Source organism: Pteronotus mesoamericanus, unplaced genomic scaffold (genome assembly GCF_021234165.1).
Source record: "Pteronotus mesoamericanus isolate MK-2021 breed Mesoamerican mustached bat unplaced genomic scaffold, CSHL_Meso_final contig_130, whole genome shotgun sequence".
Lineage (NCBI taxonomy): Eukaryota > Metazoa > Chordata > Mammalia > Chiroptera > Mormoopidae > Pteronotus > Pteronotus mesoamericanus.
In genome coordinates this window covers 22,584,000-22,601,483 of record NW_026555060.1, presented here as the reverse complement: position 1 = coordinate 22,601,483, position 17,484 = coordinate 22,584,000, and the positions used below count along the sequence as shown (strand labels likewise).

At 44.8% G+C, this 17,484-nt stretch overlaps 1 protein-coding gene across 1 annotated transcript in view; it reads left to right on the top strand.

Moving 5' to 3' along the window:
• Positions 1-17,484, top strand: part of FRMD4A (FERM domain containing 4A) — a 208,710-nt gene that overhangs the window by 82,431 nt on the left and 108,795 nt on the right. The window contains exons 5-6 of the mRNA XM_054593170.1: positions 4,014-4,098; positions 16,544-16,600. Coding sequence (XP_054449145.1) covers positions 4,014-4,098; positions 16,544-16,600 — 142 coding nt within the window. The remainder of the gene's footprint in view (positions 1-4,013; positions 4,099-16,543; positions 16,601-17,484) is intronic.

Here is a 17,484-nt window from a genome sequence, read left to right as displayed (position 1 = left end):
GGCCAGGGTGTCCCCTTGGCCTGGAACACCATTCTCTTTGCTTCAGAAAAAGTCCTAAGATTCAGTCCTGTACATCTGCTGAAGAACCTGTTCAAGTGTGGGTTTTGTTATGATTCAGGTACGGTGAGGCCCGCAGGTCCGGAGACAGCTGCCATTGAAGACAGTTTGCTACTTGTAGTTCCCAAGAGGAGGGGGCATGCCAGGCCGAGGGGCAGGGGGTGGTGTGGTGCACCAGGCTCTGTCAGGAGGCAGAGGGACAGGAGGGACAGGGAACTGTGGGTAAGAGCTTGTATTGTTGTTTCTGCGGAAGGAATGGGTGAGGACTGGCTGCTTTGAATTATTTTGGAGGACTTTGGGGCACAGGGGCCGTCCCAAGTTGTTCTGTCCTGGCCCCGGAGCAGTTAGGGTAGGCGGATAGTGGCCCTGAGGGTGAGAGTCCACAGAAGAGACGGGAATGGGGTGTGGGCTCCCGATGGGTTGGTCTGCACGGGAGAGTCATGCTCACGGTGAGTCCTCTACTCTCTCTAGGAACTGAATGCTGGGAGGCCCCAGATGTCTTGTTAATAACCCATGGTTAATACAGAACCAGACTTGGAATTGTCCATTCAGACACTCTGAACCTGCGAATCACTCATGTTCTTGGGTTCACCCAGAAACCTGGAATTTTCTTTGTGAACTGGGTGCTTGGGCAAGCTGCAACACTGGTAGTTTAAGAAATGCAACATTGCCACCTGCTGCTGAAAAGGAGGACCTTTGACAAGGCTCTCAGGAAAATGTAAAAACAGACAGAATAAAAACAGAACTGGCTATAAAAAAAAAAAAAAGAAGGAAATTGAAAATTTCAACTTTGAACTGAAACCACCGCCATTCCCCATTTCCCTAAAAGTTACTCCTCCCCGGTGCACGGGGCCTCAGCGTGGACTGAGATGTCTGAGGTCTGTTTTTCTCTAGGCAGTTTTGACTCACCAGCTCCCTGGCACAGATGGAAACCTCAGGCTGAGGTTAAATATCCAAGGTTACAGAATAACACTATGACAGGCCTGGAACTCACAGGGTTTTCCAGGCTGTTTCTTGGTGATAAAGGTTAGCAGGAAACTGCTTTACAATTTCTGTCAAGAGGAGGTGATTTTTTTTCCTCCATCTGAGAATATGCTTGTTATTTCCTCTACATTCCTGCCTCTTGGACAGCCAGACAACACAGACCTCAGTGGAAGTGAAAGCTGTCGCAGAAAAAAAAAAAATAATAATAATGAGAATTTGCCATCTCATTTCAGTTTTCCATTAGAGAGTTGAAAGGGGAATTGTTGTGTTTCCCTAAGATACTGGTGAGAAAATAGGGGCTGGAGAGACAGAATGTCTTCACTCTCTCGTTTTTGAGAATTACAAAACACGCAATAAAGACATAAAGCATGGCTTTGAAAATAAAGTTACTTTACACCCAACAGGTTTAGACTCAAAATGGTTATTGCTCAGGAAGCCTCTGCTGTCGTTCTGGCTTTAGGGGTCAAGGCAAGCAGCGGCTTTGTTTGAGCAACTGTCCCCGTTCAGGGTGAGGGAAGGGGCCTGGGGGCAGGGCCTGGCCGCGCAGTGTAACGCTCCCTAACCCAGAATTCCATGACATCTGGGAAAGCGTGTAGTTGTGTATTTTTCCTCCCTCCCGCATTGCTTTCATCGCCCATTTCACCAATGGTGAACTAGCCAACAAACGGTGAGTGGAGAAAGCAGTTGAGAATCAGTGTTTCCGTCACAGATATGCAGTTAATGAGCTGTTTGTCAGACCCTGTGGTAGTGCTGGAGATGCCTTACTACGAGGAGGCGGTGGCAGCAGCAGCCTACCTAGTAAGACATCCCACGGAGCAATTACAGGACCACAGGCAACACAACAGGCAGAGTGTGTCATGGTGGCCAGGAGGAGCTCTTCTGTGGGAGAGTCAGTGGAATCAGATAAAATGTGTGGTGATCCTGAGCAAGGGCTGAAGGGAGCAGGAGTGAGTTGGGATGTGGAGGGTTGTTTTGGTGGGTGGGTGAGAGGAATAGCATGAACCAAGCTTCATCTGTAATAGGCCACACTTGAAAGTTGCCCAGCTGAACTGGCATTCTTCTGAAACACAGAGTGGGACCCTCCGCCCCCCTCCCTTCCCTCCCCTCCCGCATTCCCTCCCCCTCCCCCTCATCCCTCCCTCTCCCCCTCTCTTCCTTTTCCCAGAGTTTCTCCCTCCCTGCCTCCCTTCTTCCCTCCTTTTCTTTCTTTCCTTTTTTGTTTTGCTGTTCTGACTGCCCCTCTCCAGAAGCTCCTTACAGTGGATGTACATTTTAATTAAATTAAATTTAACTTATCTTGCTTTGAGATGTGGCATTTGCTACTGCATTGCAAGTTACCATTGTTAGAGAACTGAAAGTTATATACAACTTTGCAGTTCCCGAGACCACAGCAGAGGCCGTATGGAGGCCCCCATGTCCTGAAATGCTTGCTCCAGGAGGCAGATGCTTTCATTTCTTTGTTTGTTTGTTTGTTTGTTTTTGTGGGGCAGGGGGTATGATAGAGATCAAACAGCCTTCTCATTCCCAGGCTTTGCAAGAATGAGTGCCATATTGTAATATCCAAAAATCCTGTAGACTCCCACATGGTGGTAATTGCACTGATATCTGTTGATTGAAATTATCTGCTAACACTTGAAGTTACTCTGGAATCACTCACAAATTTAAATGAATTTGTATTAATCACAACAGCCTCTGTACACATTTGAAAAATGACAGGACACATTATTTACTTAGCCTGTGGACAAAAGGTTGCTCACTCGTGGGCCATGCACTTGACCTAGCATATGGACATGTTTTGTTTGCCTTATACAATGTTGGTTTGTTGTTTTTGCTGTTGTGATTGTTGTTTTAATTTGAATTGGTTTATAGTATTTGAAAACAGTAGACCTCCTAGATGCAGAACCCCCGCGTGAATCTTGTTGTCTTCTCTTACAATCTGGGAAACAGGCCCAGAGAGATTATGTGACTCACCCGAAATCTCACAGACCCGGGACCGGATCCCTGGCCCCTTGACTCCCTCCCCAGGGTTCTTCCCATCACCTTGTAATGCTGTCCTACATCATTATACCATTCGTTCCTTCTCTTTTCACATTCAGCGCCCTCTTGCTGTCTGTCCCCAGTTTCTACTAGGCAGGTATCCACTGCCCTCCAAGAGCTGCCCCTCCGGCTCAAAGCCCTCCTCCCCTCCAAGGCTCTGCATTTCAGTCATTTTTTCCCTCTCTCATGACAATTCCTTCTCCCTAGTGCAGCCGGCCCTTAGGTGAGTACAAGGACCTTCACTAAATTGGGATTTAATAAACTCCACAGTTGACGTGTAAGGCTTATTTAATGTAAACTTAAATAATTTTAGCATGTTTCATCTTGGGAAAAATCTGTAAGCTCCATCTGGGTAAAAATTAAATTCTCATTTGGCTTAATATGCATTAATAATTCAGTGTTACGCTTTCACAACCCTCTGGATGTGCAGGAACTCAAACCATGGATCGCCACCTTCGGGAAGAGCGGTCATAACCATTTCTAGGAGAAATATGGCCCCCTGACTTGATTAAGCAGAAGAAATTATCTTTTAAAAATCTAGCGCAACAATATTGAAAACAAATAATATTGAATACAAATTATATATATATATATATATATATATATATATTTTTTTTTTTTTAAAGGAAAGCAGGTGAGGGAAAAGAAATTTGGTGGTCAAATTCAGGTCCACTCTAAGAAGTCGATGGCAGGCCCAGTTCTTGGCCGCGGTAGGGGCTATTAAGCCTGATGGTCTTAACCCGCTGTAAATGGACTCAAAAAACACTGTTTTCTTTCAGAAAGGAATCATGCGAAAGTAACAGATGATGCCTTTTTCTTTTGTTCATTTAGAATATGGTGTGCATATCCTCGTGTCCAATCGTGTAGCTTAAAGAACGGTCGACTATCTGCCTGATCAGTGCTCCTGTGATTCATTTGCAGTTTTTCTCTTCCAGGTTCTACATAGAAAGCATTTCTTACCTAAAGGATAATGCCACCATTGAGCTCTTCTTCCTGAATGCCAAGTCGTGCATCTACAAGGTAAGAACTTTTTCTTCCCGTTTAGTTTCCCACTGAAATCTGAAAATATCATTTGAAGCTGGAAATCCCAAATTGCTGCCTTTAATGTGATCTTATTGATCAGTAGGGGTAACTTGTAAATTAATTACTATAAGTAAATGAGAACTCCATGAAACTAGAGCTACCAGCTTCATAATGTGACTCCATCTGATCCCACTGCTGGGTTTTTGGCTCCTTGAGGAGGTTCCTTAACCTGATCTTAGGGGTCTCCGTAACCTGGCAACTGAGACACAGAGGAAACCTAGGCAAGTATGACAAATGCACTAGTCAGCTTAGGTCTCACTAGTATGAATGAATTTTTTGTAACCAAATAACATCTATATTTCATCAGTTTTAGATATTCTAGCAGTATCTCTCAAAGAGACACTATTGGACTTTGGGTGGGACAACTTTTTTTAATTGTGCTAAGATACACATAAAATTTATTCTCATAACCGTGGGTAAATATACAGTTCCGTTGTGCTGAGTAATTTACATCATTACCATCTGTCTTCAGAATTCTTTTCATCTTGCAAAACCGAAACTCTGTACCCAAGAAACACGAACTCATTCTTCCCCTCCCCAGCCCCGGGCAACCACCATTCCACCTTCTGTCTATGAATTTGACTACTGTAGGTACCGCATATGAGAGGACTCAAACAATACAGGGTGAGGCAAAGGTGGATTTACAATTGTTCCTATGGAAAATAATACAATAATAAATAATAATATAAAAATAAACTCTGTGTTTCACATACTCACAACTGTAAACCTACTTTTGCCCCTCCCTGTATTTGTTCTTTTGCGACTGGCTTATTTCACTTAGTATAATATCCTCAAGGTTAATCCATGTTGTAGCATGTGTCAAAATGGAGATTTCCTTCCTTTTTAAGGCTGAATAATATTTAATTACATGGATATGCCACATCCTGTTGATCGATTCATTCATCAGTACACACGGGTTGCTTCCACCTTTTGGCTATTGTGAGTAATGTTGTTATGCATATGGATTTATAAGTATCTGTACAAGTCCCTCGTTTCAATCTTTTGGATGCATACCCAGAAGTGGTGTTGTGGATCATATGGTAATTCTACATTTAATTCGAAAGGAGCTGCCTCCCATACTGCTTTCCATAACGACTACACCAGTTTATATTCCCATCAACAGTGCATAAAGGTTCCAGTTTCTCCACATCCTCACCAACACCCGTCTTCTGTTTTTTGTAAGAGCCATCCTAATGGTGTGTGGTGGTATCTCACGTGATTGTAATTTGCATTTCCATAAAGATTAGTGATGTCGAACATCTTTCCACTTGCTCTTTGGTCATTTATACATGTACTTTAGAGAAATGTCTCTATTCAAGGGACAGTTCTTAATTGGGTGGGATAGTCCCTTGCACCACATCTGATTCCTCCTCTTTCTTGTAGTGCTTTCTATCATTGGATAACCCTAGTGTGCACAGCATTCCCAGCACACAGCCCCTCCCTGGGAGAGGGACTTGCAGACCACCACCTGGGTTGAGACCCTCAACTAGGAGAACATATTTAAAGTAAACACCCACTCCGCTGGCCCCAACATGCACCCTCTGTGCCTCACTAATGTAGCCTTTAGCCCACCATGTCGTGAAACCTGCCTACTCAGGTCTTACTCTGGCAGGCTGAGTGTTGTGTGGCTGAATCTTCACAGCACCTTTGGGAGGAATACTGTTGTACTTTTTATCCCTGTTTTCCCTGTCGGGAAGAGGAGGTGCAGGGAGGTTATGCAATTTGCCTGTGGTCACAAACCTAGTGAATCGCACTGTCAGTTGGGGTTGAGCTTGGGCACCCTGCTCCCTGGAGGGCATACTCGCCTTAGAGTTCCCTGCAGCCAGAGAACTTCAAAGCCAAGTACACATTATAAAATGGTCGATGGCTGTAGTCAAAGGACTTTTGGGGAGATCCCAGTACCTATATTTTCATATTTAACTAAACCCAGTTTTGAGCAATTTCAACAACCCGTAATCATTAACACACACAGGTTGAAATGTGGTATCCGCCATCACATTCCCTTCTGGAAGTACATCAGTACATTCATTGTACAGAATAGTTCCATGAAATGCAAATATTCAAAATAATGAGGGCCTGGTAGTGATCAAATGCAGGTCTGTGAAAGGACCTCACTTGGTGATGGTTGCTGAGCCAGAACTTAAACTGGGCTGAAACCCAGAGCACTCAAAACTATATTTGGGGTTTTTGCTTAAAGGAGGGAAAAGTCGCTAAATGTATGTAGTTCCAGGAACTTGCAGATTCTGTCCTCTCTCCAAGCTCTTGTTTTCTCATTATAACTTGGAAATAATAATACCAACCTTACATACCTCACAGTTTTTAAGAGTAGCTGTTGGTTTTTGTTTAATGAATGTGAGAGCACTTTGAAAACGTTCAGGAATAAAAATTGAGCGCTGTCCACTAGGTGGCAGGCGTGGGCAGTAAATGGCTGGAGAAGCCCCTGAGCTGATGAAATCACACCCAACCCCGGGCTAGTGAAAGTTGCCCCAAATCATGCTTGTGCGGAGGGAGAGACCATTTCTTTCTCTCTCTCTCTCTCTCTCTCTCTCTCTCTCTCTCTCTCTCTCTCTCTCTCTCTCTCTCGGGGTTGCTCAGTTCGGTCTAGTTACAAATGCCAAGCATGAGCTGAGGGCTACAGCACTTGCGAGTACTCTGGGATTCATGGAAAATAAAAAAGAAGGATAAATCCTTAGACCCAAGGGAAGGCGGTGTTCCATTCATTTACGATTAGGTTGCCCGCAGCACCAGCCCGCCTGCCAACATGGGTGGCGTGCCAGTCCAGAACCCGGGCTGCCTGTCTGGGGGGCTGTGGTAGCACTCGGTCGTGTCAGCGACCCAGGGATGGCCGTCCTAGAGTTTATATAGGACAGCAAATAGTGTCACAGACCTCCTGTTTCCCTTCCTGTCATCAAAAGTAACATTTTAATTTGCAGAAATCGACAGTGTAATTTTTAAAAAGCTCACATATCTTGTTTGAGCCACATGAGTGCGGCTGAGCAGGACACATTAACTTCTCTGAGGGAGGAAACTGACGTCAGAGAGGTGAAGGGACTTATTCAAAGACAAAGAGCCTGGTGTGGCCTACTGTGCACAGTTGCAAACACGTAAAGTCACTGGGAGTTCTAGTGGCTGAGAGATTGGGATCAGGGCTTTGGATTTGGTTTCCCCTCCGCCTCTCAGTAAATGTGGGCACCTGTGATCACTCTAAGCTTAATTTTCCTCTTTGGTTTTCAAGGATATTAAAAAACCCTACCCACAACCTTCTTGAGAAAGTCAAGTGAGATAAAGCATGGACGGAGTCAGCACCTTGCTGAGACAGAGCTGCTCCCTTGGGTTCAGGCCCCAGGTGTTGACTTCGGCCTGATCTTCTTTGTGTCCCCCACTCTGCCCTCGGGCTGGAGGGCGGTGCCAGACCTGGAACCCGTAGATGATGCTGATACCAGAGGCTTCGGTTGACACAGCACACACTTAACATCAGCTCCCTTCCTATGTCTTCGGGCGTGGTTCCTGCAGTACCCTGGGGTCCAAGTTGTTCAGATAAAATAAGCAGTGTATTCCTGCTTCTTCATTCACTTTTGAAAGCACAAATATTTATTGCCTATCAAAGTAATACACAACTGACAAGAGTGCTGGGGAAAATAAAAGGCTGCAGGAAAAGAAGAAGTCCAAGTATGAGATGGATTGACTCCAGAAAAGCAGCTGTCGGCAGGAGTCGACGGGCTGAGCCGGGCTGCTGAGGACAGGACAGCACCCATCCCTCATTCACAGGGTCTCCAGGAGGCGGAGCCATCTCATCGGCGGGGAACACACACCATCTGTGATGATGTTTAAAAGCAGGACGGTTCTGCCCTGGCTGGGTTGCTCCGTTGGTTAGAGTGTCCTCCTGATATGCCGAGGTTGCGGGTTGAGCCTCTGGTCAGAACACATACAAGGAGCAACCAATTAAGTGCATGAATAAGTGAAACAACAAATGGATGTTTCTCTCCCTCCTTCTCCCCTTCCCCTCTCTCTCTAAAATCAATGTAAATATAAATATGTATATGTACGTGTGTGTGTATGTATGTCTATATATATGGGGGGGAGAGAGAAGAGGGGCGGGGAGAGAGAGAGAGAGAGAGAGAGAAAAGCCGAATGGCTCTAAGAGCCCAGTGATGAAAAAGGACCCCACCCCCAGTCCCACCACTTTCAACAGTTTTAGCTGTTCCTTCTGGTATTTGCCTCTTTATTTCTAAATAATTGGTACAGGGCATTAGGCCTCGATTTATCCACTTTGACCTGTTGGGCTCCTGTGAAGGCAGGTGAGGACTGAGGGCTCCTGTCACTACCCGGACCTCGCCTTTCCCATTCTCCCAGTGCCGGGTGAGCGCCACAGCCGCCAGCGTTACTTTATTATAACTAATCCAAGCAGCGTCCTAGGGTTGTGATTCTTGTTTTAGATAACCAGATGTTTTACCTAGAGGTAATCATTGCCTTGCTGTTACTTGTTTGTATGTACCCATCGTTTTTTTTCCCCCAAAGCTCCTACAGATTTCTAAATGCATACCAGTGTTAATTTCCAAATGCATCAGGTAATTCATCAGCTCTCTTTGGTTTGGTTTTTGATGTTGCTGCCTTTTGGGTGTGTGTTTTGTTTTGTTTTGTTTTTTGGTTGGGGGGACGTCCCTTCTGGAGACGTCTGTCGCCTTGGTCTAGTTGGGATGTGGTGTCATTCACAGCCCTCATTAGGCGACGCCGCTTCTCCATCCCGTCTTTCTTGCACCCCCGCTCTGCAGTGGGTTTTTTGTTTACTGGACCCTGAGTCTTCCTGTGTTTTGTTTTACACCATCATTTCACTGGAGAATATCATACAGTAAATCCAGAGAAAGTGCATATGAGAAGTAAAATGTTTGGGGGCCTGCATATCTGAGAAAGTTTTCTACCTTCGTCTCTGACTAATAGTTTGACTGGTTGTGGAAATACAAAACGAAGATTTCTCTGAGGATATCACAGGTGTTGCTTCAGAGTTTCCTGCTTTGATACCTCATCTCTCCTATTTGTCATCTCTGTCTTTTTATTCTGTCTTCTAGGAGATTGCATCAGTATTATCTTTGATCTCCTCTGTTGACTATTTAACCTTTGCCGTCATGTTTTTAATTTTTAAGACTTCTTTCATATTATCTGGTTTTTCTTTTTATGCATATATTTTTCTGTTATTGTCTTTGAACCTAATATCCTCTTATTGCTCTGATAATATCAGTTATCATGCATGTTCTGTTTCTGACTAGTTCTTTTTTTTTCTTTAACCGTTTATTTATTGTGGTCTGTGTCTTTCTTATAGGAGGCTTTCCTTAATTATCTGTTGACCCTGGTCTGTTCACCTACATCTAAGAGTGAGGCACTTAAAACCTAACCGACGCTCCCCAGGCCCAGGTGGGGGTGCTCCCCGGTGGCCGTCCCTGTGGAGTGGTCCATGGCAAGCCGGTTCTTTCAGTGGGTACCCCAGGTGTCAGTGTTAAGGTGTCCTTTCTCTGTGGCTCCTCATTCTCTCTAGAGGAGAATTCCCCCTTCCTGTCCTGGGCAGGCAGGGGCCTCCATTCGGGGTATAGTGTCCCTTTTCATCCCTGGGCTTCCAGTCCACGTCACCCCAGCCTCCTGCTCATCTTCTACAGGAAACAAACCTTCGGCTTCAACAGCAGAATAGCGAGAAAAGGAGTTTTGTCTTACCATTTTTCCCAAACTACAAACACCACCTTCCTGCTTTCCACTCTCCTTTCACTAGGAGGCAGAACCCATGACCAAAGTGGATTTCTTTCTCATTTTCCCTTGCTTTATTAGCGTCACTATTATATACAAAGAGAGCGGGGAAACTCAGTCCTAATCTTTTCAAGTTGCAGGAAAAACCGACCACAGTCACAAGAGAGCAGGGCTCTAACTGTCTCGTCTTAAGTGGAGCAGGACGCAGTACACAGAATGGGGCCACTGATGCCCCACGTGCTCCAACAGCTCTTCTGTTGTGTTTTAACTCAGCTAAGGTGACATGTAAGAGATGGCAAGAAAATTTATGACCAGGGGATGGGTAGACTCATTTAGAAGTCTGTCTGGTCTCATGGCACACACCCATGGGAATTGTGCCTGGGGCTGTTGTGTGTTCCCTGGGGAGCGGCAGGAGCAAGCAGAGCTCTCCTGCAAAGCTTTCCGTCTGCTTCCCTCCCTCTCCGGATGTGGCCTCCTGCATCAGATGGAGAGGCTTGTCTCTCAGCCTCCCAGGAGACGGTAGACTTGTCCCCACTGCATGAGAGCGGTTGGGTGGCTGTGGATTCTCATCTCAGCTCTGTCCCCACCTTCAGGCTGCAGGATCAAATCCTGCTGCTCCGAGTTCTCCACTGACAAAATGAAACTGATGTCAAAAGTTAATCACCATAATAATTTTCAATAACCTTGCACACAAAAAGTGCTAGGTCATAAAATGTCAGTGTCTAATTTTTTAGACAGATTCCCATAGATTATAGACCTCAAAGTTGTAAGTGAAATAAAGAAAGATCCAGCCCCCAGTGTTCTTCACAGACAGATAAGAAAATTAGCCCTGGCTGGTGTGGCTCAGTGGATTGAGTGCCAGACTGTGAACCAAAAGGTCGCCAGTTCGCTTCCCAGTCAGGGCACATGCCTGGGTTGTGTGCCAGGTCCCAGTAGGGGGCACATGAGAGGCAACCAAAAGTTGATGTTTCTCTGCCCCTCTTTCTCCCTCCCTTCCCCTCTCTCTAAAAATAACTAAATCAAATCTTTAAAAAAAAAGAAAGAAAGAAAATTGGCTCCCACACTCAAAGACTTATCTCCATTCAGTTCCTTGTAGGAATAATTTGATACTTGCATGATTTAAATTGGGTGAAGTGAGGGACTAATCAAGTTAGTGTGCAATTATGAATCTCATGTTTGAACTGTGTAACCCTATCCAGACCCAAAGGGATTGACTGTTTGTTCTCACTTTATTTGTCAAAAAAATTTTTTTTGTCAAATTTAAACTATGCTTGATCTCAACACTTACCTTGTCTAACAATGGTAACCAAAGAAACGGAACCCATATCACCATCTGAGGATGGATTGAAATGTGCCTCTCTGGGTTGGAAGAAAAGCTGGCATGAGTGTTTTTCTGAGTGAATTTTTATGATCACTTTCCATGACTGGTCACTGAACCAGTCACATAGTCAATGCTCAGTAAATTTTTTAAATTGATTACTTTTAACTTAGGGAGCCAGGATTCACATATTTCCTGGGAAATTACCAAGTTTGGTGCCTACATGTGCCCACCGAGAACATGCAGATCATGTTAGAAAAGAAAAGGCTTAAAATCCCTGTGTTAGATGTTCAGGGGGGTCTTGTCCAGCCTTCTTTTCCAAGGTTTCCACATTGGTCTGGGAGCTTCCCATGTCACTGGAGCTTAAATAATCAGCTTTGGGCCACTTTTGCCACTTAGGTCTCAATACCATCACTCTTGACAAAATGGACATAAATGGTCTTTATTCAGGATCTTCAGAGAGCTTTGCTAATGAGCAGATGTGAAGATGAGGAAACGAAGCCCAGAATTAAGTCCCACAGGACAAAGAACTAACAAGAACATTAGTCTCAGACGTCCTGAATCCTAATCCTTATCTCTTAGTGTGATCAGTGCAGGTGTTGTGTGTGTGCTCATACGGCAGAGAGTGGAAGGTAAGGCCAGAGACGCCTTTCATCTTCAACTCTACGAACAAACTTGTGTGGACTGATCACCCTGGTTGTGCCCGTGACCTCTAGTAGATTCCTCAGGAGCGTTAAACGGGCCCTGTGCGGTAGACAGCAGGAGCTGTCCCTGTGCCACAAATAAACGAGGGAGCGGGGGCCCAGCACGAATGGTGTGTACCCCACCGGATCATTAGGCAAACGCGAAGTGACTTGACAGATGAGAAACTGGCGAAGGGCTAGCAAAAGGAGTTGTGCAAGATCACATCATCCTTATCCTGCCATCACAGCTCCCGCTGGCCTGGGGACGACTTTGTGCAGTCATTATGAGTTGTGCAATAAGGCGAGGCAGCTGCACAGCCGCAGGGGAGGCAAAGTGTGGGCATCAGGGCCCACTTGGATGATATACACACATGTGGACACATGCACACAATGCTGCCCACCTCTTTACCTATATATATATATGAGTGTGTGTGTATATATATCTCTTACTAAAGATTCCTATATATGCCAAAAGTGCTGAAGGATGGAGGCAAAATTGTGGAGGTCAGATTATCTGTAAGCACCAATCAGCGAAAATCAGTAATACAGACATGATATTTGTAGGGTGTCCTAGAGTTTCCAAATCACTTGTACATTTACACCTTACCGAACTCAGTAAAATAATTGGAAAAGAAATCACTATTCCCATTTGAATGATTAGGAAAATAAAACTCAAGGTCAGTGATTTATTCAGTGTTGCAGAGCTCTTTGGGGATTTCAGTGTTAGAACCAGGACCTGGAACTTCCAGGTGTGTGGAGAAAATGATCTTAAGGAAGATGGCAAGAAACTATAATCTTTGGGTAATTTGTGGGTGAGAAAGAAGGTGGTCACTGAGTAGGATTCATCTGGAAAACCAGTGGGCCAGCCCTGTGAGTCGTTCTGCATGCACTTTGCAAAGGTTGTCCTCACTGGAATCTTCTCAGCCTACCAGATGGTCGTTAGTCATATTTTTGTTATAATTATCTCATTAATCTTATGTGAAAGTCAGAATTTCTGTCATTCCTGACCATGGAGGAATGCTTTTCATTAAGATTCTTGGTTGAGTGGAAAGACCACCACCACGGTCCTCGGCGCTGGGGGACCATGACGAGATCCTGCAGCTCTCAGGACTTTGGAGAAAGTCCATAACACCTGCCCCTGGGGTTCTCGTGGGGATATTTGTTTGGAACACTTGGAGGCCCTACGATGGAAATCTTCCTGGGAATACTGTCAGGCACTACGCTGCTGATAAATGACCTCGGGCCTCTTCCTTCGGCTACTTCATCACCTGGGGTAAAACCGTGCTGATGGGGAGGAAGTGGCGCCGCCCTCCCAGCCCTGCTCTGAACACACACATGCACACACCTGCAGGTGGTCAGGTTTTGTCTTTCTCTACCATTTTTCAAAAGATCAAAGAAAGCAGCACACATTATTCAGTAGTACGTGAAACAGACACCCCCAAATACACACCAAATGGCCGCAATAACTACCAGACATCACATTCCCTTCCTCCAACATCCCCCTTTACCAGTGAGTCTCAACATAAAGTTATTACATGCCCGCCAGCGCACCCTGGATTCCCAGACCAGATTCCTGCTCAGCAAACCCTGCAGACTCCCTTCCTCAAGTGGTCTGAGGGCACGAGGGGCACAGAAGAATATCACGCCACCGGTGCCTGGGTGGTACCACGTGAGAAATGCCTGCAGGTCTTCTCTGAAAGGCCTTCTCTTGCTCCCCCTCCTTCTTTCCCAGTTCTCAGTCCAGGGAAAACCCACATCCGGGGAAAGTATGGGGGTTTCGCACACTCTTTTTGGTCTCATTCAGTTTATTTTCTCTGCCTGTGCAGAAACACATGAAAGAAGTCACCTCTGGGTTGCTAGGGAAGACAGATGAGAAACAGGTAGAATTGTCTCTTTTACGTTACCTGGCAGCCCATGTCTGAGAGGAGGATCCCTCAAAATGTTTTCACTCCTCGACACAGGGAACTCAGCTTCCAGGTTTTGAAGTAAAATAAAAAGGGTATGGCACGGGCAGAAAGCCTAGAGTTCTGTACCATCACAGTGGAATTTGAAAGATAAAATCAACTGGGAGGGTGAGATGTAAAAGGGGAAAATGTGTTACAAACAATAGACATCAGGAAATCAGGCAGAGACTGCAAGGTAGGGAAGTATTTCCTTTACAGTTAGGAATGTGTCTTCCCGCCGTTCCTAGATCAGTGCTTACACACAGTGTAAATCTCTGTACTGACTTCTCAGAGAAGAGATGGGATGATTCTTGAACATAATCAAGATTAGGTAGAAATGGTAAGTCACAATGCAACTATCTTTTCCATTAGATTTTGCAAATGTGTGGGGTGTCTGGGATGCCACTTTCTTCTTTAATCCTTTTTCCTTCACCACATTTTGACTGTTGCTGTGTTTAATATCTTCACTGGGAAATGGTCAAGGTCAGAGAAGGTTAAAACTCACCCCACTTAGAGGTGCTAATTCCCACTTAGCCTGCGGACAAATATGGTGAGAAAGAACTTGGGTAAGTCAGGCCAGATGCATAATTGTGCATTTTCAGTAGCTCTATTCTGAATAAGTACATTACAGTTAATGTTCACCCCAGATTAGTGTCTAGCAGTCTCTCTGGGAACTGCAGAATAGGCTGTGTAAAATCAAGTGAACTTAAAAAGGCCTCCCTTCGCTTTCCCCACCCTACTTCCCCAGTGTAGACATTCTCATTTGGCAGATGAGTCAAATGATGAACTCAAAGCTGTGTTCACACTTAAAAGGGTTGTTCCTGATGGTTGGTTTTGACTTACACATTAAATAAGCCTCTCAGATGTTAAATATTAGCCCGCCGTTGACCACTGGCTACAGCGGAGGTGTAAATGTTTGACCGAAGAGCACACATCCCGTTACACTAACAAGTACACCTGAGCGACTTCAGGAAGCCTATTGGTGGGAATGAAAATGAACATTGAGTAGAAATGATCCACTGTGGAAACCCTGGACCGTGTTTCTGTTAAATCATTTGTACGCTGTTAAATGATTTACATTCGGGGACCTGGTAATCCCAGAAACGCCATTCCAGGCGTTCCTCCTCATCCCAGCACTGGCGGTCTGTGTCAATTACAGCGGCGGTAAAGCTCCTTCAGCCCGTTAAGCGTAGAGAATTATTGTCCTCCGCCCTTCCATATGCTCTCGGCAGTTTGGTTAGCCCACACTTCTGAGGCAGTTCAGGAGCAAACGTTATTATCTGTCCTTGAAATTCCTAAGCCCGAAAGAGCCGAAACCATAGCCTTCCCTCAAAAGATACCGACTTGCTTTGGGGCGTTATTTTGAATTACAGGGGCCAGTTCTGGACCACAGAAAAATAAAAATAACTAGAAAATTCATGGATTAGAGTTAAGTGTGTAATTCAAATGAAAAGCAATTCTTGTTTCAGCTGCTTTTGATGGTAGATGTGGTTCTGAAAATATGTTGGCCACAACCAAGTCCTAATTGATTGGGGGAAACGCACACGCTGAGGAAGTTCACATGCTGGCTGGGCGAGAAGTTCCGGGGTGTTTCCAGCCCCATCACTGCCACTCAGGCCTTATGACTTTGGGCAAGTCCCTTACAGTTTTGGATTCTGTTCTCAGTAAAAGCAGGGGACTGGGCTAGCTGAGGCTGTCCCGGTTCTAACTTTCTGTGCTCTAATCGCTCACTTAGGGTCCAGCGATGTGAGAAAGAGATCAGCAGTTTGACAACAGAAGTGTAGTATCAGTTAATTTTGTTATTCTTACCTGCTGATGGGACCCCAGGTTCCCCTTTCATCTTTAAGATCTCTGCTATATATAAATAATACAGGGTCGTGTACTTAAAATTTGTTAAGAATGTAGATCTCATGTTAAGTGTTTTGACCACACACACAACCCCCCCCCCGCCCCCGCTGCCGCCCGCCCCCCGGCACTCACAAAGGGGACACAAGGGAAACTTGGGACCTGATAGATGTGCTCGCTATTTTGAATGTGGTGATGGCACACACTGGGGTATGCGCTTGCGAAAACTCATCAAGTTGTGTATATTCAACATGTGCAATTTTTGTGTATCAATTATACCTCAGAACTGTTTAGAAAGGAGATATGAACTATATGCATATTGAAAAAGTATATTAAGTGAAAGAAAAATGTGTATTAGATTTTTTTTTTGCAAAAGATTTATGTCCTTTTAGGGTCATGTCCATGGATCATGATGGAATGTTTAGGGGAGAGACTAATAGGACAGCCGCGGTTTTAAACCTGAACTCTAGCAGTGCTGACCACCAGAGCTTTCGGCAATGACAGAAACGCTCTATATGTGCTCTGGCAGCCAACAGCTGTATTGAACTCCGAGTGCCTGAGAGAAATGTGGCAACGGAGGAACTGTGTTTTTAATTTTATTTGATTTTAATTTAAAGAGTCACAATCTTATAATAAAGTTTCCTTCAATAAAGTCTTACTACTGATTTTGAAGTGGAGTTTACAAAGAAAACACAATTCAGAGAAGTTGCCTTGGTTAGCAGAGATATTCTCTGAGTGTTTCGGATTTGGGAGAATTCCTCAGAAAAGGAAGACCAGGCCCCTTTTTAGGGAGACATCATAACAAAGTTGTTGTTAAAGTACCAAACTTCCCTTGTTGGGTTTGTTTTCTTTTTTTGCAGGAGCTGATTGATGTAGATAGTGAAGTGGTGTTTGAACTAGCCTCCTATATTTTACAGGTAAGTTGCTCTCCCCTCCTGGCCACATCCAGAAGGAGGAATAAGACTTGCCATGCATGGCCAGCTGCTGTGTCCACAGCTCGGGGTCTCAATTGTTTTAGGCGCAGAGGGGAGAAAAAATTAGGGACAGTACATCAAGGCAGTCAGTAGGCGTCCTGGTATCCCCGAAGTTGAAGACGGCATCTCTCTACAGAGGAAGGTTGTGTGTGAGCCTGGGGGACACTGGTATCATTCTGTGACCCCATTTTCTTCAGGGTTGGCACTCTCTCCCATTCCGGAGAAAACCAAGTAAAAGCAGGACTTAATCGCTGAGACAATCACTTCACACACTCTGAAAAGACAATGAAAAGACCTTTAGCTTTATGCAAAAAAGAGGTTTACTGAATCTTAGCAACATTGGCAGTATTAGCAACACTGGCAGAATGAATTGAAATTAAGTAATTAATTTAACCCTTCCACAAAACTTTATTGAGCAACTGCTTTGTTCATGGCATTATGCTAGAGTCACTCAAGAGTCCATGGTCCCTGCCTCCAAAAGTCTTTAGTCCATTTGGGACTAGCCCACAATATGAGACAAAACAACCAGTAGCACAAGAGATAGACAGTTCTACCCAGACACACATTCCAATTCAAAATCTTTAAACTAGAAAAAGTTAGAGCAGGGGCACTGGTGGAAACTTTCCCTAGAGATGGAAACTTGCAATTTGTTATTATGAATCACTTGCTTTGATGTAAGTTCCTGAAGTTTAATTTAGTGCCTCATATTTAAGTGGCAAATGCATGCATGCCTTCTTAATTATATTTCTGTAGCAGAGAGGACCGTAGCGGTGGTGAGCTGGACTTACTCAGTGGAGGAGCTCTCATGACTATGGAATGTATTTTTA